The 27,064-nt window shown below is 41.3% G+C and overlaps 1 protein-coding gene across 9 annotated transcripts in view; it reads right to left on the bottom strand.

Annotated features, from left to right (window-relative positions):
• The window catches only part of INPP5A (inositol polyphosphate-5-phosphatase A), a 253,172-nt gene that overhangs the window by 91,359 nt on the left and 134,749 nt on the right, over nt 1-27,064 (bottom strand). For all 9 annotated transcript variants that reach the window (XM_083617007.1, XM_083617006.1, XM_083617009.1 and 6 more), the window contains exons 5-8: nt 26,552-26,615; nt 24,160-24,263; nt 15,728-15,780; nt 14,819-14,938 (exon numbers count right to left, since the gene is read on the bottom strand). In XM_083617007.1, the coding sequence (XP_083473133.1) occupies nt 14,819-14,938; nt 15,728-15,780; nt 24,160-24,263; nt 26,552-26,615 (341 nt within the window). The remainder of the gene's footprint in view (nt 1-14,818; nt 14,939-15,727; nt 15,781-24,159; nt 24,264-26,551; nt 26,616-27,064) is intronic.

Genomic DNA, 27,064 nt, shown 5'->3' with positions numbered 1-27,064 from the left:
CCAATGGAGTGATAAATTTCAATGGTGTAAAAAAGGAAGCAGCCAAGTCATGTCACCAGCATTAATTTAATGTTTCACAGTGGGAGGATCTGATTCTATTTCACATAGTTCTTATCTGATGTCCGCATTGCATTACCAAAAATACTGTAATTTATCTGCAAGACTTACAACCCAATCCGATGACGCTACCACAACCGATCAAGTTAAAGGAGCCCACCACTAGAATAAGGCCACCATTTGCTGCTCCATCTCTTTGGGCTGGTCTGACTGCTAGGCAGAATAGATAATGCTGCTGAACCCATGCTGAATATAAGGCAGCTTCCTTTGCCTCTGTATCCTGAAACCCAGGAGAACATGCTCACTTCCTCCCAAGTTTCCAAGCACTTCCACTTCATCAATCAGTTCCTCCCTATTGGTGTGGATCAGGTCCAAGATAGATGATCCCCTTATTGGTTCTTCCATCTTCTGGGAAATGAAATTGTCAGTGAGGCAATGGAGGAATTTGTCAGACATTACACTCTTGGCAGAGTTTGAGTCCCAACAGATACCAGGGAAGTCGAAGTCCCCCAGGGTTATTATTTCTCTCTGTTTTGAATGTTTGGTAATCTGATCTAGTAAGGCATCATCCACATCTTCCATCTGGCTTGGTGGTCTATAGCAGACACCCATAGTAAGGTCACTGTTGTTCCTTTCTCCTACAATTTTTACCCATATACTATCCATCTGCTTTTCATGCTCCAGGTCATAGATTTCTTCACAAGTGTACACATCCTTTATATGTAATGCTACTATATTTGAGTTACTTATGATATCAGCAATCAGACTGAGTGACCTAATGCCCTCCAGGGAACAATGACTATTAAGATTTTAACTGAACATGCAGGAAGAATAGTCAAAAATCACTATTAGAAAATGTCATTGGACTGTTTCAGCTGCAACACACCAAACCATGGTTTGTGAACAAGCTTGAAGACCCCCATGTCCATAGTACCTTGCTATGCTTCCGTCCCCTCCTTCTCTCCATACTGCCTCAGTTTCCTCCCTTTGTTCTTGAATTGAGGAAAAACTATGTTGCTTATAAACCTGGCTGATTAGGTGACATGCAAATCACAGCTTGCTTGTTTGAGTGAGTGAAATGAGAAACAGTGGTTTGCTTTAAAGCAGGAAGGGAAGCCAGAAACAGTTGATCATGAGGGGAAGAAGAATGGAGAAGTGGTTGAGCCTGAGGGTACTTCTGGCCTTGTTGATGTAGAACCAACTCAAGGGTTTGGCATTATGTCTGAATCAGCCCACGGCCAGAAAAAGTGTAATTCTGCAGTTTAGTCTTGACATTCCACGTTTCTAAATGTATCCGTCATATCCAACATATGCTTTGTGAAGTGTTTCCATAGGTAAATATTCCAGCGGGGGTGGGGGCAGGAAGGAAAGCAACCATCTATCACAATTATGATTCACTTGCTTGCTGTTGTTAGATCTGTGACGGTGCCTTTCCTTCTTGTTCAGCAATGATTCACATGCCACATTAAGTACTCTTACTCAGTTCAATATCTGCAGCAACGGCTGTAGCAAATATAAAAATCCATACTCAAAACTGACTAACTTATGAACCATAAAACTGCAATATGAATTCCTGACTTTGACCCTCAGTAAATTACAAGTACTGCCTGAGCTCAGCATAACTGAGAGACAGTCTCCCATACTATGCCCCATCCACAAATTTCCCTCCACAACTTGCTTTTCTAAAAAAGAAAAATTTGAATGAAAGCTGAAGTGGAGGGCACGCAAATGTTAAGAGGTTGTAGGCAGCTGACCAGTTTATTCCATTATTTATACTAACATGGACATAAATGGAATTTCAGAGTCACAATGCACTGATGGAGTTCATTTCATGACAAGGGCCTCTTCAGTTATTACCTGTAAAGAGGGGAAATGAGTAGCAAGGGGCTGCGCTTTCAGTATCACTAAAAGCTTGTGTAGGCAACTAACACGTGGTCGCTTTTGCAACGGGGAGTTTCATTTGCTCATGGAGTCTTCTTGTGTGAGGTAGAATGCTGATCTTCCCGGGTTCTAAATCACTCAGGGAACTCCATGAATACAGCAGTCTCCCCGCTGCAGAAGTGAAAATGCAAGTACTGCAACAATAGGGGGCAAGGGGAAAAGTGCAGCCCTGCAATCCCTTGATACTCGCTTTCCCGCTTTAAAGTAAGCGCTGAAAAAGGATAATAATGAATACAGTACTTTCAAGGCACAGGGAAGAGGGGGGGAGGGAACCTTTCAAATTTATCTCAACGGATGAGACATCATAAAGCGTGATTGAAAAGGAGATTATGCTGATGTTGCCGGTAAAGAAATGGAAGAATTTCTAAATCATTACTCTAAATGGAACAAATCAATAAGCCCTTTAAACACAGATATGCATAATTTCTACTTAAAACTGAACACTACATTCATTAGACTGGAATCCCATGCTTCCTCCAAGGTGATTAGGTCGGCGTTATCTCAAATTAATCTCAGCATCCCGTTGAGGAGGATTAGGGGAAACATAAGAACATACAAAGAGCGCCCAGACCAAAAGATCATTTAGGCCAGCATCCTGTAATCACAGTGGCCAACTAGATGCCTGCGAGCAAGACGTAACTGCAAGGACAGTCTTCCCACTTATGCTCTCCAACATCTGGCATTCAGAAGCGTATGTCCTTTGATATGCACACCAGACATTGGCAGCCATCTCCTCCATGAATGGATCTAATCCTCACTGAAAGCTGTCTAAGTTGGTAGCCATCACTACACCTTGTGGTAAGGAGACAGTGGCCACCCAGAAGCTTCATACCAGAGTGGGCTACTGAAACTGTACCTCTGTGGCCCACATTTTAGCACTCTCATTGTGGCGCTTAATGAAAGCGGAGTCTGGTTTCCAATGGAATTCCAGTTTTCAGGACTCACTTGTGATGAACTGCTTTGTTCAAGTGGGAAGAATATACACAGGGTAATCAATCACTGCTTTGGGGTTGCATTCATAATCTTACTTTTCAAAGTCTTATCTTTTTAAAAAAATATTATTCAGACCCACTATCGCAGTCGCACATTCACTCAAGTCTGATATGCCTTAAGGTTTGTCAAGTTACCTGGAAACAATTCACCAAGGCTGTAGAAGAAAGGCAGAGCAGAATCATATCAGGATTTGCGTATGTTTCTGTCTGTTTAGAGCTGGTACATGTCTGAATACATTCTGCAGAACAACAATGAATGGATGGATGGATGGTAAGAAGGTAGAGTAGAGTTTTTTCGGGGGGGGGGGGGAGAGAGATGGCTACTATTGTTCCAAGGGAGGCCAATATTTTTCCTGGTGTCTTAAGTGATTAAAGTTTCACATTAATAATTGATACTTTAGGGCTTTCCTTAACAACAACAACAACCTTTCTAAGCAATTATTATTATTATTATTATTATTATTATTATTATTATTATTATTATATTTATTAATGTCAGAGGAATCTGGTTATTTAAAAGAAGAAGTAAGAAAGAAGATGCAGCAACTTTAGACAGCCAGCATTTTACTATTTTGCCTTCAGTACTGACAAGCTGGGGGATGGGAAAACATTTGAATTCATAAAAATGCAAGCCTTCTTATTCACACTTCCAGAAGCAATACATGAATTAAAGCACAGCTATCCTTCAAAATTTGCATTTCTTTGATTTTTATGGAAGTTTAGTATCAGATATGGGTACAACAAATGCACATATATGGAAAGTATGCATCTAACATAAAAAGTATTACATGGGGGGGGGGAGAGAATGATTTCAAAAATCTGTGTATCAGACAAAACGTATGCAAAAAAGTGTCTATTAGGAGAAATGTGTGCTAAAATGCTAATGATTTTTCTGAAGGACTTTTGAAAACATAAATCACAAGCCAGTGTAGAAAATGTGGTAAACTGAAATTAACACTGAAAAACTGATAGAAAACTAAATTGACAGATTCAGTTTATGAATCTACTTATACCACAATCCAATGCATGTTTACATAGAAGTAAATCTCAGTGCATTACTCCCTAATGAATACATTTAGGACTGAGGTCTGACTTACGGTATTAATTTAGTACAACTTTTCTGACTAATTTTCAGTACATTAAAGGCATGCCTACCTATTTCTTCATATGCAAAAAAGGTGAAATGTAATCTTTAAAGTAATTAAACTTTATTCCATAAATGCCACTCAAAATTTGCAGCAAGGTAGTTTAAGGTCCTTAGGATTTTTTCTGGCTTCTGCAATATGTATTTTATGCCCCCAAGTTCATTTCAGCGTTCCAAGGGAATAATAAGACAAGGAGAGATGCAGCTGGCTTTCGCCACTTATTCCCTCAGATACTGCAACCGAGATGGACAGGATTTTGGGGAGGGGTGATGGAAGAAGGAAGCAGTTGCGTATCAGCTCTGTGTGTGTGTGTTGGGGAGCTGCTGAACATGATTCAGTGTGACAAGAGGCACAGTGATCTGGCTAAACCATTTCTCAGCGCACTTTGTAAGGAGGATCAGCTGCATTATTCCTTTAATAGCCATGTCTAATGCAATAGGCTAGTGGGTTTTGTCCCGAGTCAAGGTATCAGCTGCAGGTCAGAAGGTAACATTCTGTTTACAAGATTATTTCCTAAAGCACTTATCTCGCCTTCGGTGTGAAAAGTTGACTTTTCTGTTTGTAAGGGGGCCAAAAGAATTGAGGGAATGGGAAAAATTAGCTACACTGGGCTGGAGCTGAATGGCATTAAGTGGGAGGTCTGAGAAGGGCCTGCTGTGGCTCTCAGCAGGATACCTTATTACCCACGTCATCGCAGTTCATTCAGGCAAGCAGTAACAGTGTCACCAACATTCCCACACAAAGACAAAGTTCTTCACACAGTCTATAAACATGCTTCCCCTGGCCGATTCATCCTAGCTTGACACCAATGAAAAGGGGGTTCTTCTCTCACTCTTTTTTTTTTTAATGAATAACAAAACAAAACAAAACAAAAATCCCAACCTCAGGCCAAACAGGATGAATGGAAGGAGAAAAAAAGAAAGAAGCAGCATTGTCACATATCTAGGGAAGAAACAATTTGGAGGTCAACATTATTTAATTCGCACAGACATGGAAATTGTACGGAAAACTTGGGAGGCTAAAGATTAATATTTTATCTACTCTCATGTTTATATGTCTACTTTTCCGAGAGCTGGCAATTCCCACCATGGGTGTGCTTTGTGTACCAATGAAGGCAGTGACATTAAACAGTGTTGCAGGGTAATTTGATGCTAACAATGAAAGAGGAATACACACACACACACACACACACACACACACTCTGAAAGGACACACAGGGAAATAATAATAATGAACAAATATTTAGTACGAAATTCAAGCACACAAGCAAAGCCATTGCGAACTCAGCAGCGACGCAGAGAAGAGTTTAAACTCTTTCCAAAACATATTTAAAGGGAGCTTTGTAATGTTCTGAAAGTCCCATACTGCATATTAAATCTACTAAGGCAGCTGACATAAAAATGTACCATGACATCTATAAAGTTTTTTTTTTTTAGAAGAGCATGGCAATTATTTAACTTTTTTTAAAATAATAATAATAATGAAATAAATGCTTTTAAGACAAGAAATACTGTAGCTCTGACAAGAGGCCAAACAACACGACCAATGAATTGTATCACTTTGGTGTTAGTGTTTGGTGGTATTTTTGTTGTTGTCGTACTTTCAAGTTAATCTAAACTTTGAAGCCAGAGTCTATTTCAATTTGAATCTAGTAAAAGAATAAAGCTGCAGTAGGTCTCAACATGCAAGCCCAAACAATTCTTTTCACATTATGTATCCTCCCTGAAAGGTTTAGAAAGCAGTTGAGATAAGTAGAGACAATAGGAGTGTTTGCATACATGAAGGATGCTAAATCCCCCCCCCTTTCGAAATGACAAGAAAAGGATCTCAATGTGGTTCCAGAATGAAGGTCACAGAAAGGTTATCGGATAGAGGATATTGGATTTTTTATTTGCTCTTTATAGAAAGTATAGTTAGGAAGCGTTTTTCAGCTCCAAAGGAAAGAGAATGTTTGGATTAAGAGACACTAGACTTATATTGCTGAATATAAGGACAAATAAGATGATTAAATGCTTACAGGAATTTATCACCATGCATGAACTCACACTCTTGAGAAACCCTCTTCTAAGTGCCCACCACAAGGGCCACCACAAGCTCAACTTTATCATATTCTGTTGTGATGGAACAGCTAGGGAGCTCTCTTCCCCCAGGGGGAGTGTTTGGCTCAGTCCTTGGCCCCTTTGCCAAGACGAAGCGAAGGCATGTGGAATGGCAAAAGTTTCAAAACAGTGCTCCATACTGATAGTTTTACTGATAGATCTGTAATGTGCCTGGTCTAAAGTACCTGTTCTCGATAAGGAAATATTATCCAAAAATAATGAGATAACATTTAAGTGAAATTCTCATGGGTGGGATGCAGGACTGCCTTACTTTCATGGTAATCAAATGATGCTTGTGAGTGTCCTGTCTTTCAGTCTACAAACCATCTATCTAGTTACTCTGCAGCCTTTCTGGGTGCTTGTATTTCTTGAAAAACCCAATGAAATCCTCTGCTGGGCTTTCCTGTAAGCATGGGGAAATGCGGAGGGTGCCTACCATATGCCAGACAACTGTCTTTTTTGTTTTTTACTTTTAAAGAAATCACTGTGCATATTTTTAAGGTAAAAAAAGGACTTCCCTCAGCTACAAAGCGTTGTATCCTGTGTAGTTCTACACAAACATTCCATCAGCACAAATATTTCTCTTGTGCAAAGCAATGTTATCCCTCTCTCCTCTGCCCGTGCACCCCCTTAAATTTCGTTCTAGGGGGTTTCCCCAACCCTCTGGAGCAGATCTGAGGAGGGAACACAGTGTGAAAAGAGGGTGAAAACGTCTGTTTGACAAGCAGACTCCTTATGCTGATGGGACATGTAACTAGCCTACCACCCAAAATGGTTGAGGGCTCCAATCTCAGGAGCTCAGTATCTAGTCTCCATGGCTTCCTGTTGAAGATTCTGAAGAAGACATCATGAGGTAAGTTTGGATCAGGAAAGCAGGCAGCTGAGGAGGCTGCAGAGCACGAGAAACATTTAATGGAATAAACAAAACCACACATGGGCCACATTCACCTCAGCCACCTTGCAATGACAATGTAAACCCAACTCTCACCCATCAAAAGTCACCCCTCTCTCTCTCTTGGCAGAAAGATGGGTGCCTTTTTCACAGTGACAGAAGGTTGGAGGACAGGTTTCGGCATAGCACTACTCTAGTAATGATTAGGAATAAATAAGGGCCTGGAAGTAAAAAACCACAGGTACCGGCCCTAGTCTAGTGCTAAGAGTGTGTGTTTGAAACCCCGAAGAGCTTCTACAGAACAGAGTAGACATTACCGAGCTACAAGGACCAATGGCCTGTCTCAGTGTAGGGCAGATTGGCACGTCTGTAGATGGAAGGAAGTGCCGTATTTTTCGCTCTATAAGACGCACTTTTTCCCTCCTAAAAAGTAAGAGAAAATGTGTGTGCGTCTTATGGAGTGAATGCAGGCTGCACGGCTAAGCCAGAAGCCAGTACAGGGAGAGGGAGCGCTGCACAGCACTCCCTCTCGCTGTTCTAGCTTAGCTGTGCAAAGCCTCCGCAGGGCGGGGTGCCTTCATCCTCTGCCTGGGAGAGGCTTCAGCGGCTATCCCAGAAGCCAGAACAGCAAGAGGCTATCCCAGAAGCCAGATCCCTCTTGCTGTTCTGGCTTCTGGGATTCAGAATATTTTTTTTCTTGTTTTCCTCTCCCCAAAACTAGGTGCGTCCTATCGTCTGGTGCGTCCTATGGAGCAAAAAATACAGTACTTCTTTGCACAGCAGGCATGGCTTTAAAAGGGTATCAGACAAGTTCATGGAGGGTAACACTTTCATTGGTTACTAGTCACCATGGCGTGCCTAACCCTGGAAGACCACTTGTTGGTAACAGCAGTAAAAATCTGGTTTGTCACTGTGAGAAAAAACAGGGTTCTGGATTAGGTAAGTTTTTGGCCTGTCCTACCAGGGCTCTTCTCGTGTTCTATAGTTCTTGGAATTTCTTAGAAGAACCTTGCCCTGTACTTCTGAGCATGGCTTGCAGAACACATCTAGAAAGGACTGTCTAGAAACAACCCTTCCTTAAAGGGGAAACATAATTGATGACAATCTAAGAGCAAATGAAAAAGGTCTAATGAAAGTGCTTTCACTGACACGTCTGAAATGTTGTAACACTGACATTAAAAAGCTCAACTTTATCATATTCTTGAACCTCTTGCTTTTTTAGAAAAAAAAATATAATAACCAAAACCTATTAATAATACAAAAAAACATTTCAAAAGGTCAAATAGCAAACAACAAGATGAAAGGTGTTGTCAAGAGGCTTAGGTAATCATCTTAATACTCAGGGCATTTGCCAGCACCGTTTAACTAATATGCGAGTTCACTTTTAATTTCAATATAGTGCCACAGGAACAACAACAAAAAAGCTATATTTTTTAAATTAATTACCATGTCAGCAGATATTAAGATGGCAAGAAAGACCACATCAATAATATATATGTAATTCAGGGAAAGGATTACAAGAAGAGCTATAAAAATCAATTTTTAGAGCTCGAAAACTGGCTCACTTTAGTTGGAACGATATTTCCCTTCTATTGACAAAACCATGATCTTATCTGACACTGACATTCACCTAATGCAATGTTAGATATGTATAATGATATAAGCACTTGTCAATTCTGCTACAATAAAACACAGCTCTACTCCTATTGAAATGGGCAAGGCTGCTGTGAGAACTGTTTTCCTTCGAGAAAGAATGCTTTTAGTTAGGACGGATAATATGTCCACTCTGTCCCATTTTTGCATTCATCTGCGATTTTTTTATTTAAAGAAACCGTACAAAGATTTGTAATTCAATACAAATTTTACATCAATGTTTGTACTTCTAAACTTATCCTAAAATACATATTTTGGTATTGTATTCGTGTGGAATCTGAAGATAATTATGCCCCGATCCACATATTAGCATGGAACCAACATGTGCAGTTCACAGATTTGTAGGGAAGCGGTTCATTCATAAGAATGATCCTATGACTCATAAGTCTAAATCTTTGTGCTAAGACTGTCCTGTGGAACCAAACTAACAGCTCTGGTGGGAGTAACTAGATAAGCAGGGTAAAACTATGGGGTGGGGTTTTTTGGTCAGTTAGTTACTATTCAAAACTCCATGAAGCATAATTGTAGTGTATTTATCTCAGTGTTATATACCTCATGCCAAGTTCAAGAAGAAGAAATCAAAGAAGTTCAGCAATAGGATGATAATCACACCCTCGATTAACTGTCTGGTGCTTCACATTTTCTTACATGGAGATTGTAATCTGCAACAACTATCCTTGCTTTCTAACCAGTGGGGGCCTCTGGAGTCTGCCTGCCTCCTCCCACTCGGTCACCTTACAACTGGGGGTGGGGGGGAGGCAGCTGACGGATGGTTTGGGCAGCGTGGAGCCTGTGCGCGCCCAAGACACCGCGTCTCTCCCAGGAGAGACGTGTGGATCAGGTGTGCTGCAGGCCCCGCAGTGAGTGCTGCCCAGCATTTTGTCACCCCCTCAGTGGTAACACCCAGGGCAACCCACACCCACACCCACCGCACCCTTTCTCCCCCCCCCCCCCGTTTCTAACCTAAATACAAGAAGAATGAATGCCCAGGGAGTTGCAGCTACTAATGGCCAGTGCTATTTCTCTCCCCCCCCCCCCCCCCGCAACATTACAAACTGGCTATGCTGGGTACAGGGAACTAACCACATGATTCTTCAAACCGTGGCCTAGGATTGCATTTCTCTATGCACTGCACTATTTGCAGAGTGTACAAAACCAGTGTGTGGATTGTGTGTTGTTTGTCTGTGCTATCTGAGTAACAAACATTCATGACTTTCTGCCCAGTGGTGTCAGGCACCTTTAAAGATGAACTAGGAAAAGACAGAAAACAGGGAGAGAGAGAGAAGACAAACATCAGGCATTGATGACAAAACAGAATGTAAGAAGATATCTAGGCAGCAATCCCTTATTTGAGGGATAAGGTACAAATATACCTATTTTAGACCCTTATAAAAATAAAGGAGAAGGAAAGCAAATAAGATAAAAGTTGAGATGGCCCAATGAGTTTGATTAAAAGTTGTCATCCTGTTTGATGTACTGGGGGGAAAACTCTTTAAAATTGTAGTGATATCTGTAGATCCAGGAAGCAACCACATTTGCTAAGTAGCAAGTCCCACTGAACACTGTGGGACTTGCACCTGAGTAAACATGCACTGTTGGTGTCTTTGGCTAGAAGCTAAAATATATCTGGCTACTTATTTAAATATCTGCCAAGAGAGACTGCTGACATTACAATTTCCCTGCTTTAAATAATAATAATAATAATAACAACAACAACAGCAATATAAATAAAAAGAATAAAGGAGTATTTACAAACACTCCAGGCCCTCCAATTGCTCAAATGACCCAGATCTTTAACACAAGGTTTGCCTCTGCCTAGAAACGAAGTGGCTTTTCTTCCTCTCATTCAGCTGCAAGTTCTGGGAAAAGCCCAAAGAGAAACATTTAGATCGGAGGGGCCTTTGAGAAGATGTGACAGTTGACTGATGAGCATCCATAAAATGACAAAGAATTGCTGTGTGGAGCCTATGCCTCACATCTCCTCACCCTGGGAAACTAATTGCTTTGAATTGTTAATAGTAACATTATTTTTCTGGCAATCATTTCTTTTGAATACTCAAAATGAGCATGAAACAGCTCCTTTGACTGGACATAAAAGTTAAATGTCCCAATGTTGATCAAATTAACTTCAGCAATGTTACAATGGACTATATTTGTGAGAAAATAATGAAGGTCACAAAGCAGGGCTTTATGCCAAGATTTCACAGTTGTAATGTAAAATAAAAAAAATTTAAAAAAAAGTTTCTGTTCAACTAGACCAAGCTACGTTTTTTCTTTAAAACAGAAGGGCACTGTCATGTTCGAAAGCGGGGGGGGGGGGGGGGGGAGACACCATTCCTCCCCCCCACTCTAAGTAACTTCAGGATGTTTCAGTCTCTGGCTGGTGTCTCAGCATCCTGGTTGCAACTATAATTTTTGCTGAATGTACCCAAATCCTTCAGTTCTTGCTTGGGTGAAAAGTGTCTTGGTTGAGTTCCTTCTCTCTCCGCTAGAATACAGATCTGATTCAAAATAGCAAAAGCTCTCTATGATTCAGGGGGAAATGCTAAGAATCGTAAATAGTAGCTATGCAACTTAGTGAAGAGCAAATTCTGTTTCCAAAGCGTCTTTCAAAAATTTAACGAGTAATTGTTTTTTTGTTAGGTCAGAAAAACGTAAGAACAGAGCGCGACGGAAAGCGTTTCCATGAGAAGTTTCTGAGGTTTGGTGCCGTTCTTACCATAAAGCTTTGAAATTGCTTTCCAATGGTAAAGCTAAATATATATATATTTATATATAAAAAATGCTATGTGTCCACATTTAGCACTGAACAGCTAACAAAACCATTCTACAGCAGCTTTAAAAAATAATTAAAAGTGCACTATTCACCTGCTCTGTTTTCCTTTTGGAAAATTTGATTCTATTTATCAATGTACCATCTTTTTCTCTGTGGTCATGATTTTCAGCAGTTTTAAACTCCCAAATGTTAAACTACATTATAACTACTTTATACAACATGTGCCTTTTTCTTCTTCTTTTTGGTAGGTTCAACTCTTTCTATCCACCCTATTCCCCTCCCCCCTTAAAAGTTCATTTGCATTTGTTTCCTTTTTGCAAATAATTAAGACGGGAATGCAGCCTATGATGGTCACTTGAGTCTTGCATAAATTGCTGCTATTTAACTGGCTGTTCACACTGGCCAAGATGCGCCCAGCAGACAGGACTGCTTCACTTACTCCCACAGCGACTTAAATCAACTGTGAAAAGATGTTTCAGTTTCATTCAGTGAGGGGTTTAGCTCATTAAACTCTTTTCCTTCTCAGCATTGTTCCCGAAAGCTTGAACTGCAGTGGCTGTTAAATGCTCTTTAGCAGTTTAAAGGCTTTAGAGGAAAAGACTTATCAGCCTCTGGTTTTAACAGCACTAAATCTGCATTATTAGGGCATGCAGATAAGGGGATTTAAAGGCCTGCCTTGAAACCTTCTCTCTTCTGTGTTTATCTGGCACCGCCATTGCTCCTGTAGCTCAGCTGGAAATGTAGATCTATGAAGCTTTAAAGGGAGATTAAAAGCCAAGAAAAGAAGTAGTTTCTTTCCTATAGATACTCTCACTTTCCCCTTTCCTACTGTCTGAAGGAGTGATGGCAGACAATGGTCCAAGATGGTTCCCAAAACCTTCTGAATGGGGGCACTGTTGGTGGTAGCATTCATTCAAAGTGAGCTTCAGTGTATTGTCCTCCCCAATCAGCAGATCAGAATAGAGTTTGCTGGTGGCTGCCAAAAGGTTAGCAGTGCTGATGAAAGGGGTTTCCCATTATTCACTGCTCTTACAGAACTCCCCTTTTGTGCCGGGCAGCCCATCATTTCACTACGGAGGTCCGGATCTGCGGCTGGCTGCTTTCTCAAAATGAGCAATCTATGTGAATGTAAGCCCCCACAGTGGTAGTGCCACCTAAAAAAAATGGAGGGTTTTCTTCTTCTTCTTCTTCTTTTCCTGAAAAGGCAGGAGAGCTGGGTCTGGTTTTGGCACTGTCACATTCTAATGATCTACCGCCATGACACCCTTGACCCGCAGTTAACACTGTTTAGCCCTCACTCTTGCTTGCCGAGGCATTTGTGGAGGGGGGGGGGTCTAAATGTCTCCAAAAGAGCTAAAAGGAAACACACAGTGCAAGTTAAAAACAACAACGCAAAAGCGCTTTACAGCTCTGTCAGGTCCTTTAGACCACAAAAAGAGATGGAGGAATAAATACCAGATGGGAAAAAAATGTATGAATCATTATTTCACCTCAAATAATATTAGCCTGAAGGAAGCCTAGCTAGTCAGGGCAATAGCTTAATAATATAAACATACATTATGAGGGGGGGAGGGTGGACAGACGGCCAATCGTGGTCCAGATGTGGGCTACAGGCCAATTTCCGGTGGACCACCTAGTGCTTGCTGGTTGCTAGGATCTTTGCAAAGAATGCTGGACCAGGTGGATGTAAATCTCCTCCCGCAAAGCACTTCTTAAATTCTTAAGGAAGAGTTGCACTCACAGGATCACTTAACACAGATCTGGCTATGCCTGAACTGGTGCGAAAACCCAAGTATTCTTGCTTTGTTAATTTAGTACGCACGCGTGAAAAGATTGAAGCCAGACCACCCCATATTAGAATTAAAAATGACAACTACACTCATTGAATTTCTAGTTCTGGGATTGAGTGAGGGGAAGAACCGTTTGTAGACTCCTTAACCACAGAGGTTGGGGCATGCCAGCCAAGGCAGTACATCAGTCTTCTACCAGACAACTCGTGTAAGCTATCCAAGCCCCATGCCAAATTCTCTCTCTCTCTCTCTCTCTCTCTCTCTCACACACACACACACACACATCCACGTTTGTTCTAGCTAGCAATGTCCTCCACCTTGCAGATGTGAAAAGGCAGGAAGAACTGGTCAGTGCTAAACATTTAGTTTACATTTTATACTAAGCTTTATAGAAGGTTTCTTAGCTTTGGGAGGGGAAAAGCAATCATGGTTTCTAAGACTATTCTAAAAATTCTTGCATTTTCCTAGGTTGATGATCACATACAGTATGAACCAATGTGCAAAGCTGAGTTGTAACCAAATATGCACTAACACTGCACTTTGAGTTACACAAAAGTGACACAATTAGCAGCCAGAGATCAACCACAGATGCCCTAAGTGGCCTTCAGCAAATTAGCAGTCCATTCTCAGTTTCTTATCTATTATTAGTAATGATATTTGCAGACTACCCTTCAGCTTGAGTTCTCTGGGCAACCAACACTTGACCATACAGAAAGATGCTTGGTGTATGGAAAACAGATTAAAATATATTGAAAATATTTAAGAAATCACAGGATGCTGACAAAAATCCACAACCACCAACTTTAGAGTGTTTCCTACAAATTAATGGCATTTCCAAGGAAACTATATCAGTAGGTCAGCTGCAGAAGCAGTACAAATGCTCTCTTTATACCTAATTTTCCAGCAACAGAGTAACTCACATGTTCCTCAGTTCATTGGCTTTTGGGGGGAAAGAAAATGAAATCGGTATCTGGTAAGTTTGTTAATGCATAGGACTGGACCGGCACATCTGCCCTGGTAGGGCAAAGCTGCATCAAAAGCCTCCCAGCAGTAGCGATGCTGCTGCCAGAAAGCTATTGCTGTGGCTCTGCCCCTTCAGATGAGCTGCTCCTGGGACTGGAGGTTCTAGCCAATGGCAGTCCTACTCAGGAATACTATTGCCCTCCTTAGGACAACCTACTCAGTGAGTAGACCCACTGGAATTAATAAACATGGCTAACTTAGGTCCACTGCTTTCAATGGGTCTACTCTTGAGTAAAACTCAGTAACAACCCTAGATATTTGGCATTTCCACAGTTTGCAATTAAAAATAAATAAATCCTCTGGTGCTTATTCATTGCTTGTTTTTCTAATCCCCTGGAGGTTGGCCACATTTCAAGACAAAGCCACAGCAACGATAATTACTTCGTATTTGGAACACAATGCAAAATGCAGGGCAATAAAAGAAGCTAAAAAAGAGTGTTGACAACCTACCTGTCAAGTACATAACTGAGGGCCTTATGCCTTATTCCTGAGTAAACCGACGGACTTGTTTCCCAAGCAACTAAATTGGAAGCATCGTGGAAAAGATGGATGTTTACCAAGTCAAAGGCACTGTGACAAAAGGAGGAGAAGACTTACTCAGAATAAAAGTAAGGACATAGGCAAGAGGGAAAGCATTTGATTTTACTGCACTACGATCTTGAGTGACTGCAGATCACGAGCTCTATTTTGAAACACAAGCAATGAAATCAATTGAAATGAGTCTGCCATTATATACCTGATCTATATGCAGAACTCCACCAGCGTTTCCATTTGTATGTGCATTTAAAACTCGTAAATATCTAGGGCGAGATCAAATTGTGGCATCTCACTTGTGCAACTGATTTCCAGTTGTGGCAATGGGACTTAACCTTCCTCCAGCCTCTTCTGGAGCCCCCACCCCCCACCCCACTGGAGTTGGGGACAAAGGGGAATCTGGTCATATCTACTGGCGTGACAGATCTTGCCCATTATATTACATTCTCACAAATATCAAACACCACCAAGTATTAAACTAGCATCCGAAACAGTGGTCTGAACCTGGTTTGTGAGGGTCAGGTTCTGCTAACTGTAGTTTGCCATTACATCTAAATTTGGATTAAACATTAGTGTTCAATGTGAAATTATAAAGCAGGAAATGAAATGGTAAACCTATAAATGTTCATTCCAATATCTATCACCGCACAGTGGGATCCATTGATTTTATCATACGTTTATTAAAGCATTTGTGGCCCATATACAAAATCATGTTTTAAAAATGTGCAACGACTTAGGTGCCTGCCGCCTGGTGGGAAATGAAACTTTCCTGATTCTATACAAAATGCATTGCTTTTTTAAAAAAACACCTTCCATTTTACATACCAGTCAGTAATACACCATCTAGTTCGTATGAAGCCTTTTCTGGACCACTTACACTGAAAAGCAAAACAAAATGCAATAGAAACACATTTAAAATACAGAAAACAAAAGGGGGAAAAACAGAGTCAATCTTTTGGTTGGCTAAATAAAAAATTAATTTTTTATACTGAGAGTATTGAAAATAATTTAAAAAACAGACAAACACACATGCTGCAGCACAGCAATGTCAGTGACAGTTTAGGGCATATCTAAACATTACTTTGGAAACTAAAGCTCTTTTCACATGCTGTTCTGTGAAATGGCAATGTGGGCAGAAAGGGGTTATGGGGCAGTGCTTCCAGCTCCCCCCATTCTGCCATCCACACGGCGGAGCAGGGGAAGTCTAGGGTGTAGTCTTCCCCACCTCAGATTTCTTCTCTGCTGCATGGACTGCAGAGGTGAGGCAGAGAACAGAGCCACAGGTTGCCAGAAGGTGGCTGCAGCCTCTTTCTGTCATGTTGCCCCTTCACACAACTATTGCTATTATTGTTTTTGTTGTTTTTGTTGATTATTCAGTTTTTAAACCAGCCCTTCTGAAGGATCCCAGGACCAGATTATTATTATTTTAATATTAAATATCTATATCACCCTTCATCTGAGGATCACAGGGGGTTTTACAATGTAGTCGTTCTGGCCATGATGGCCATATCAGCCACAGAAAGAAAACTACAACTCCCATCACCCTTGGTAATTGGCCATGCCATGTTGGCTGGAGTCAATGCATGTTGTAGTCTAATGATATCTGGAGGACCATATGTTTATCCTCCTCACATTAGTAGGACAGTAACATATTTTGGACTGTGCTCTCAATGTATGAACAACAACAAAAAGTGCAGCTAAATATTTCTGTGGGCCTAACAGCAAGTTGTTATTTTTTTAACAGCCATCTAAATTTCTGTTCTTATTGTTAAACAGAAATAAAACACGTATTTTAACACCCACATGGAAATTATAACGGTACCGAACCTTCTAAAAGAAACTGCAATCATCTTTGCATATATCATGACACTGCCACTCACAGTGACATCTTTCCTGAACGGCTGTCAATCATGGAGAAATGTCATCCCTTGTAAATTTTCCTTAAATATGAAGTGGCAACTATACTGGGAAAATAGAAATGCGCCAGGCCATTCTTTTTCCATAGGGCTCCACAACCCAAGGCATCTATGGTGTGACATTCCATTCATCAAAGCAAGCTATGCTCCATTCCACCAACAAATCAATTTGTGACAAGCCGTGGTAGGGTTGGCATAGAAAAAGAATTGTTTTCCATGTCTGTGAAAGGTGATCACAAATTTACTCCACTGGTAGAGAAACAGAATTAGGATGCAAACTGAGGACAGGGTTAGTTAGTTAGTTAGTTAGTTAGTTAGTTAGTTAGTTAGTTTAGAAAAGCCGCTTCCTGCCCAGCTCTATAGGCTCACAGTGGGTTCTAAGCAATGAAATATAGAAGAAGGAGAAGGAGAAGGAGAAGAAGATGACTGTGGTTTGGACTCCAAGAAGTGCAAGCTAAATTCTGCTTTCACAATGTGGGTTTCCTGGTTCCTTATTTCGGCTCAACTCTCTTGTGACCCCCTGAAAGGCTACTCTTGAGAGTCAGGAGACCTCCAGAAAATAGTGTGAGACTGGAAGGGGGAAATTGGAATACCCCACATTGTGTGCTCAGGAGCACCTTAAACTAAGGGTTGGGACCCTCTAGATCTCACCTAATAAAAATACGTTGTCCATATAGCAAAACAACTCAGTTAACACACTTCACAAGCCTGTTGAAGAAGGAAGGCTTCTTCTTGAGTATTAATAGCAGGAAACTGTCCTGAACAAACATTCGTGGTGATATAAGACCTGCTGCATCGTGACGTGACATGGGTGTTGAGGATATGCCTGAAAAGTCTCTCACTGTTATTTGTCATGGCCATTTTATGATCTTTAGCTACAGTCACCTTGTGTGGGACAAAAACAGATCAGCTGACAAACAATTGTGAGAAATCACTCCGGATTTCTTCTTCTTTTTGATGAAGAGCCATTGGTTCAATCTGTCCACCTTCTAATCAGCTTTAAGAATAAAAATAAAAATGCTGCTTTAGTAGCTAGTGAAAATGCCCCAGTGGGTTCTGTTAATATACCAAACTGCAGCTGAGCCTGCTTGCGAATGAACAAATCAACATACAAACCATGCATTGCAACTGTTAGATGTATCAGAGATGGCCATGTTTTGTCAGCACAGTCTCTTCAGGGCAAGACTGGGTTATAGAACCTTTCACTCTGACAAAGGTTGTGCCCATTCTTTCCTGGGATATCTCTGGGAAAGAGAAAAGGACCAGCGTACACTTGCCCCGTGGATGTTAGGGGCAATCCTAAGCAAAGGGCTATCCAAGCAAAGTCACAATCAGGAAGTGGGCATTTAAACAAATTTAGCCAGCCAACATGAAGGGTGTGAGAAGTAGAGACAGAGAAACGTGATGTGTATTTTGAACAAGTTCCTTTTTCATCAAACGCCAGTGAGCTTTGAAAGCACTTTGGCATACTATTCCTGTAGATTTCTTTACTCTTCTCAAAACCTCTATGACTAACAGTTGTTACTTCTTGTAATTTTGCTTTCATAACACTGCTGCTGACAGAATTGAAAAACAAGAAAAAACCCCCACACAAATACAGGTTTCTGTTTTTGTTGTTGTTCAGCAAAAGCAAATTGCACAATGATTTATTTTCCGTCATCTTTTATTCATAGATTGAATCATGTCTACGTAAGATTTGGCTCAGATGCCTTCCTCCACAACGGGACGTGATATTTTGATCAAGAACACGCTATTTTTTATTTATTGCACTTATAAACCACTTTTCTGTGTGTAGGGCCCAAAGTGGTCTACAACAACAATGAAATAATACAATAAATACAATAAGATAACCAATACAATGCTGGTTATGTTGATCTGGGTCATATATTAAATCTAACTCTGCATGTCTGACTGATAGAAATTAATTCAGGAACTCAGCAGAATAAATTTCTAATGTGAAATACTGAGAAGCAATTAGTATCTTGCCCTTGACCTAACCCCCCCCTCTAAAAATAAACTATTGCCATGAAGTGGTATTTCAAGAGATTTGGGGTTCTTTACACATAAAATTATCCCTAGCTTTGCACACAAAAAACAGCCAACAAGCAAGTGTTGCTCCTATTCAGAGCAATACACAGAGGAAAAGGGTAATATTTTTGGCAAGCAATTTTTTTTTATTGTAGCTCTGTTGTGGCTATGTAATGGTGAGCTGACTGTTTCATTGCTTTGATACATCACAGATAACTAGTGAGATCAGCATTTATGTTGTGGACCATTTACGAAACCTGATTGTGACGGGACTGGATCTATTTGGGCATTAGCTTCACATGGGTGTAGCTGTGTGGACCTGGAGAGTCTGCTGTATCCATTGGCCTCACTCCCAGCATCCATGCTTTGGCGGGGGGGAGGTCAGAAGAGGACAGACAGCTCTTCATATGTAGGTTCCATTCATGAACAAGAACCCTAATTGATGGGCCTTAGTGGTCTACAAGAGGAGTGGGAAGACATTAGGCAGTGCATTCTAACACTTCTTATCCAGTTCCCTAATGTTCTGGATGGATGGAAGGAAGGAAGGAAGGAAGGAGCTTTTTGTATTACATCAGCACTAAGACACTGGAGAAGGATAATAGAGAATGAAATTAGCACTACCAAGGCAGTCTGGCTTCACAGAAGCATACAGCAACCTCTTTCCCATCTCCTAGAAGGGGAAAGATGTACCTAGGTCTCAGTGGCTAAATGAATAGGAAAGAGTGCACACCAGGAGACTCACTAACATACAAAAAAAAGAAAGAGAGAAGGAAGCACCTCTCCATTAAATAAAAGAAATGATAAGATGGTTATATAAACCATTGCAGGTCTGTGGGGAGGGGACTAAAAATGCAGAGTGTTTTAATGTGCGTGTTCTCTTATGTACATGTTTTTTTGACACAGAAAAAAATGACTGCCTATAAAAGCAGCAGGAAAGTGCAGCAATAGCCATCCTTCATGAATAATCAGAAAAAAGCAAAAGGGAAGCCATATTTTGGGCATTCTCCTTGATGTGATTAAGGACGGTATGAGGTGGAGAGCACAGCCATGTTGGGGCAAAGACTTCTGGAGCGGAAAACCGACCTTCCATGTTTAGCCCGCACCCACCAATGATTTACAACCCAGGATGCACAGGGCCCTAAATCACAAGGGTACCTTTACATGTAGAGCAAGCTTCACTCATAACCGCCCCCTGGGGGCAGGAGCTGTAAGGGTTCAGTGGTGGTGGGACCAAATGAATGAGGGCCTGCTCTGCCTCTTGCATAATGGTTAAACATGGGAGGGGTACATGGAGGAGAATGCAGCAGAGCCAATCTACGAAAGAATTGCAGTACAGAATAGGGAAAACCTGTGCAACCCTGTCTATTATGGAGGTTGAGAAGTACTTAACAATTCTACATATTAAACACCTTTAATAGCATTTGTTGGTATCAGATGGATCCTTCTGGAAAGAAAGGCCAGCAACATAAATAACCCCGAGTTGTTAAAAAGTAAAAAGGGATGTCCAGGAAACATTAACGTGACAAACATCACCAAGACCAATAAGTAATGCACACAAGCCATGCTAGATAATGAGTAGCACAGCATCCTAATTCATCTTTTCACCATCATTTTACTGAAAGGAGCCAAATCAATTTACAGCAGTGACCCAGCAGGGGTTCACTCAACCATACCAAGCAGGAGAGATAAAAGAAAGATGTTTTGAAGTGACAATGGCAGTAATCCTATTCCTGCTTCTGAAGAAGTGTAATTGGAACAGTAGACACCTTAAGATTAGGCCCATCGAAGGCTGCATTCTGAGCAGTGGGACTGGGGAACAATTCACAGTGTCGCAAATTTATGCTCATTCACTGTGATGAATTTAGTAGTGCTAACAAGCCCTCCATGGTCATGGCAGTGCATTATCACATGTGTGTCCATCCCATAGCCCATGGGCAGCAAATGTAGTGCCTTCTAGATGCTCTGGTCTATAACCATCATCATTCCCAGCCGGCAAGACCAATGGTCATGGACAATGTAGGTCACCACATCTGAAAGGCACTACGTTGGCGACCCCTGTTAGACGCAACTCAGTCCCAGCATTACTCCTTTAAAGCAGGAGAGGGTAACTTGCGACTCTTTACGTATTGTTAGACTCCAGCTGCCACCTGTTCCAGTCTGCATGGCCAACTTTCAGGGACACTGGGAACTGTAGTCCAAAAGCAAAGCAAAAGCTTCCTGGGCAGCCTCGTCTCTCCTTATGCGTCACCCTGCTACAACTCCAAGAAGACGGACAGATGGTGTGGATCAGTACAAAGACTGACCAGCTGGCCTCTGCTCCTCCTTGAAGAAGAACGCTCTTCCTCCAAGAAGGCCACCACGAAAGCAGGCTTTCCTACTAGTGCATGTGAATTCCGCCGTTGAGCAGAACTCCATATGTTAAAAATTAAGGTCTTGTTTTCCTGAAGGCAAGTTGCTTCATATTGGTGAATGGAAAGTATATTTCAGTTCCTAATTAGAAAACCATTCTTCTTTCAAGACCTTAACACTGCAAATTATGATGACCACTAAGAGCTTGCATCAATTTCACATCACTTTGTGTTCACACCAGTCTTCTAATGTATCATTTATGTTCTTTTTGTCGTTGTGGGGTGGAGGTCAGCCCTTCCACCACCCCTCAATTGAGTTAAGCCAGAAGTTGTGGGGTGACTGAAGAAGACAGTAGTGGCAAAGAATGCTAAAAATGGCAGAGATGTTTATCCTTGCATTTCTAGACTCCCTAGCAGCAGTAGATAGAAGCTCTAAAACAGGCTTAGAAACATCTGTTGCTTTAAGAAATCCTGGCAAATCTGTAGTTTTAAATTTGTTCCAAGATTCATATTGTAAGCAAAAGTTTGAGATGGGGTGTATGTCTGGCACTGAACCATTGGAAGCCAAGGCTTTTGGGGGTGGGGGCTTGAGCTTAGCTGATCATGGGATCGAACAGGGTAAGAACGCTGAAATTTGCCATTCCAACCCACTGAGATACTCATGTAGTGATCCGTCTCAGAGAACAGGTCGCCTGTGTCTAGAGAAGCACCAAATATCAAAACTGTTCAGGATTATCTGTGTTCTTCAGCGATGTGTTATCTGGATTTTAGAATATAGCAACTCCACACCCCAAGAAATGAGTTTGGCATCTTTCACCTTACACAATATTAAGTCTCTCCCTAGTTTTCCTGTTAATAAGATTCCTTTAGCCAGCCGACAGATTGTGAATACAGGCAGTTTCATCTACTAAAAGACAACATAAATCATCATTGAGAAAGGAGAGACTGTGGTAAGGTTATCACCATACAGCCTTCTCCATGAAAGGTTTGCATTAAAGCATTAGTGAAATTAATTCATCTTTCACAAGAGCTTTGAGCAGTATCGGTGATCTATGATAACAACCAATTTCTCACTATGGAGGGGGGGAAATTACTCAGCCCTGATAGACTACACAAATCTGCTTTTTAAAAATGACCTAACATTATCTGGAGTGTTGCTCCCAAAGGCATCGTTTGAGATTCATGCACAGCCAAGAGAAGCCATAAATCAGCAGAGAAAGTTTTGTTACTTTTATATGCAGTGGGCTGTAATTATTTTGAATTGCATTATGCCTCAATCATTGTAATTACTTTTAGATCATCCTTAAGCGGCAGTAATAAAAAGAAAAGAAATCAGTCTTAAACCAAGGGCAAACCCCACCTGCAAAAAAAAAAAAAAAAAAAGGAACATAAATGTTACATTAGAAGCCTGGGGGTAAACACACAGCAATGTAAAGTCGATGCAAATTTCCCCTGAAAAATTCAGCATGCAAAGTAGCCACCCTTGCCTTGGGGCTTCACACACAAATATGCCCAAGGGGTGGGTCCAGTTGCAAAGAGTATACGAGAAAGTCAGTTGTGGGACTGCGGGGGGAGAGAGGGATGGAGGGATGATGGTGGGGGGGGGGGTGAGTAGGCCTCCTGAAATGCCACCCATCAGGAAAAATGGAGGGGCTGAATGGGTTATGCAGGTTGCTGGTGGAGCGTGGTATACCAAAAGGGCTGGTTGGTCCATGCAGGAGCCAGGCTATTATCCCACTGAGGTGGTACAGTGGTACCTCGGGTTAAGAACTTAATTTGTTCTGGAGGTCTGTTCTTAACCTGAAGCACCACTTTAGCTAATGGGACCTCCCACTGCCGCCGTGCCACCAGAGCACGATTTTTGTTCTCATCCTGAAGCAAAGTTCTTAACCCGAGGTACTATTTCTGGGTTAGTGGAGTCTGTAACCTGAAGCGTATGTAACCTGAGGTACCACTGTACTTTGGCTCAGCTTTGCCTGAGTGTGGGGGCTCTTCCCCATCTTTCCTAATATGGATTGCAACCTGGATTCAAACTATGGCCTCCAGCATGAGTTCTTCTATCCAGCTGATGTCCCCCCTCCCCCCCGTAAGCCTTTGTGCCTGGTATGTGACTGGCTGTTGAGTTTGGGGGTTGCCCACTGATGTTCTGACTGTGATCTACTGCTGTGGCTGGGCTACTCTGAAAGAGTTTCCAGGGTGGATTCGAGTCTTTTGCCATGATTGGGGTTTCCCCCCTGGAAATGCAAATGATGAATCAATATGATGCAGGGCCAACTAGGCTCAGTAGATTGTTAACTTGCTCCACCACCATCATTTGTGACCTTGTTCCCTTGGCCCTATACAAATTTTCATTCCTGGTCAGCATGTTCTACAAGAACATTACCTGTGGCTTCAACTTAACTTCTCTGTGCCTCTTCATTCTTTACACTCCTGTGCTTCTCCATCTCTTTGTCACCTGGGCTGGTTCTGAAAAGACTACACCTGAATGGCTCTTGCCCATTGGTGAATCAGCTGGCTATCCTTTCTTGACCTCATGCTTGACCTTACCTAATTATGTCAGTCTCCTCACTACAGCAGACATAGTAAGTTTATCTAAAAGAATATGGATCAATTGTCTACCAGTGGACGTGCTGGTGACCATGCAAGAATATTTTGCTTCCGAGTGAATCCACAGGCAGAATTACAAGTCCATAATTCAAGAATGGCTCCAACCAGGTCACTAGTACAAACGAGATCACAATCAAGCACATACTTGCCTATAAAACTTTCTGACAGTAAGAGCTGTTCGGCAGTAGAACAGACTCCCACAAGAGGTGGTGGACTCTCTTTCCTTGGAGATTTTTAAGCAGAGGTTGGATGGCCACCTGTAATGGGTACTTTAGCTGAGATTCGTGCATTGCAGGGGGTTGGACTAGATGACCCTCGGGTCCCTTCCAATGCTAATATTCTATGATTCTATACTTACCTCAGGGAAATAGTCCTGTGGGAACTTTTCTTTTTCCAGCATAGGTGTACTTTCTAATGTATCTGAGTAGATTTCCTTCCCCGTAACTTTTTTGTACTTCTTAGCTAGGAAGAAACAAGCAGCATTTAGAATACCTCTACCTCTTTCCAGTACGTTTCCCAGCACAATTCAAAGTATTGGTGCTGATCTTTAAAGCCCTAAACGGCCTTGGCCCAGTATACCTGAAGGAGCGTCTCCACTCACATCATTCTGCCCAGACACTGAGGTCCAGCGCTGAAGGCCTTTTGGCGGTTCCCTCACTGCGAGAAGCCAAGTTACAGGGAACCAGGCAGAGGGCCTTCTCGGTTGTGGCACCCGCCCTGTGGAACACCCTCCCACCAGATGTCAAAGAGAACAATAACTACCAGACTTTTAGAAGACATCTGAAGGCAGCCCTGTTTAGGGAAGCTTTTAATGTTTAACAGATTATTGTATTCTAACATTCTTGTTGGAAGCCGCCCAGGGTGGCTGGGGAAACCCAGCCAGATGGGCGGGGTATAAATAATAAATTATTATTATTGTTACTACCTCTGCAAAGAGGTTTTAACACACACAACAGAAGAAAAAACGCAGAAATAAATACTAGATTTTGATGCTGCTGACAATTAATAACAAGTGAAGGTCTCAGAAGTTTTTGCTCAACTGATGTAAAGCTGACACTCATGTTATAAGAACTGTCCATGGTGAGGAAATTCATGTTCTCCATTTCATACTGATGTAGAGGGGTATATAGCTAAGCTACTCACTCTTTCATACCATGATCTGAAAGATGCCATGCATTTATGCCTGCAGTGTGCTACAGCTTGTTCGTTGCTAGCTCCGAGATTAAAAAAAAAATGAAAATCAACTGTTTAGAGGGGAGTAAAAAGAAAATTCCGAGATAGCAGTGCTTTTGTATCTGGGAATGCCATTATATGAAATTCCAAGGGCAAAAAAATTTAAAGAAATTCTTCCAGCCGATTGTCACTCAAAGGATCACTGGGGGAAAAATTAAACACCTGCTGTCTAGCATGGCTAAGACTGCTAAGTTCAACACAGCTAAAAGCTTCCCAGCACAGGAAAAACCATGAGACTAGCCTTCTGAGAGATGTGCCATAAAGTGCATGTATGTTTTATGAGTTTTACTATGCTGTGTTTTTAAATCTTTGCTTGCTTGCTAAAATTTGTTTGACTGATTCGTTTTTTTTGGCTATAAACCGTATACGTTTGACCAATAACATTTTGATGAAGCTAATCAAAGACAGAGGTGGTTTTAGGGTAGCGTGATCGGTGCTGTGCTGCAGGGGGCACAAAAGCAATGTTTTAGAATGGAGCGCACTAGGCAGCGGGGGCAGAATTTTAGTGCTGCACACAGGGCACCGCCAAAATTTGAGAGACCAAAGACCAGCACTGATGAAGATGCTGGGATGGTGCTTGTTACTGGTCACCCTCTATAGAGCACCTTGAGATCCATGGAGGAAAGGTAAGACATAAATGTAATTAAATAATAAATAAATGGCAGTAAGGTGAAGGTTGAATTTGGTGATGGAAGCAATCAGGTACAAAATCCAGACTTAGCATTAAAACGTAAGTGCATGTATCGGGCATTTTCACAATTGACTTGATTAAGAGTGACCCGTATTATTGTTCAGCAGCCATTAAACTGTTACAGGTGGAGAGACTGAGCAGAGAGGCAAGTTAATCTGTCATTAACAAGTTCTCATATCAATGCTGCAATTTACATTGCCCCTTTTTTCAGGGATAAAAATATGCTACGATGAATCCTTTGCGTTATGTCTTGGGTTTTACTTTCACATCAAAAGGATGATGAGGATTTATGACCACTAAACCTTGAAATGCAACACTCACAGGACGGCTGTTTCCAATCCTTCACTGAAGACAGGCCTCTACCCTCAATTACAAGAAAGCGGGCAATCTATCTTGGGTTACAACAAGAATAATGAAATTGAGACAATTGAGACAATTAGTTCACTTACAATTTCAATGATGTTTCAAATAAATGTGGTGCAAAAACGTAGAATGAATGTGACCTGTCTCAATAAGCTAAATGAAGCTTTTGATATATATATTTTAATATATATTAAAGTGAGAGCAGGCAGCTTTCAAAATGTTGGGAATCACTGGAATACATTGGTGAGAGGACCAGGATTGGCCACAGCTTCTTGTCAAGTGTGCATTGAGAGATAAACTTGGGTTTGCCCCGTGTAAAGTGTGAAAATAGTCCTGGAAAAGTAATGTAGGCTGCTCCTTCTAATATGAGCAGAACAGAACACTGCAATTCTGAACGTTTCTATTCAGAGGTAAGCCTCACAGACTTAATTCCAGATAAGTGAATATTGTAGCTTCCGCTTACCTTTAAAGTCAAATTGATAAATGTTTTTCAAGGATTCATGTAGAAAGTAAAAGCTTCCCAGTGCCTGTAAGAAAAGAGAAACCAAGTCAGCAAAACATAAAGAAACCACTCCCAAAAGCTTGAAACCTGAAATATTATAAGTGTACAGAAAGACATAAAATCAATAAATAAAAAAATCCTTTTGGTGTTTAAAGGCAGTATGATCCTTCAGAATTCATTTACTACTGATTGGCAAATGCAACTGGCAACAAAAACACGATTATACAAGATACTTAAATATGCACCAAAAAACCCTAAAGGATTTCTAGGAGCTCATTGTTGAGAAGAAGCAGCGCCCAGGTAGCTGTATTATAGTCCTGGATATCTGGAGGAAGTGTTGAAGTGTATAAACCTGACTATAAGGAAAAACTTAAAATTTTCAGGGAAAAAAATATTCTTTTGAATTCTATAACTATCATATGGAAGTTGACAACTGGACAAATGAAAATGTGCCCTAACTATGGCCAAAAAAAC

The sequence above is a fragment of the Podarcis filfolensis genome (assembly GCF_964270895.1).
Source record: "Podarcis filfolensis genome assembly, chromosome: 5".
NCBI lineage: Eukaryota > Metazoa > Chordata > Lepidosauria > Squamata > Lacertidae > Podarcis > Podarcis filfolensis.
This window is presented reverse-complemented; position numbering and strand designations above follow the sequence as displayed.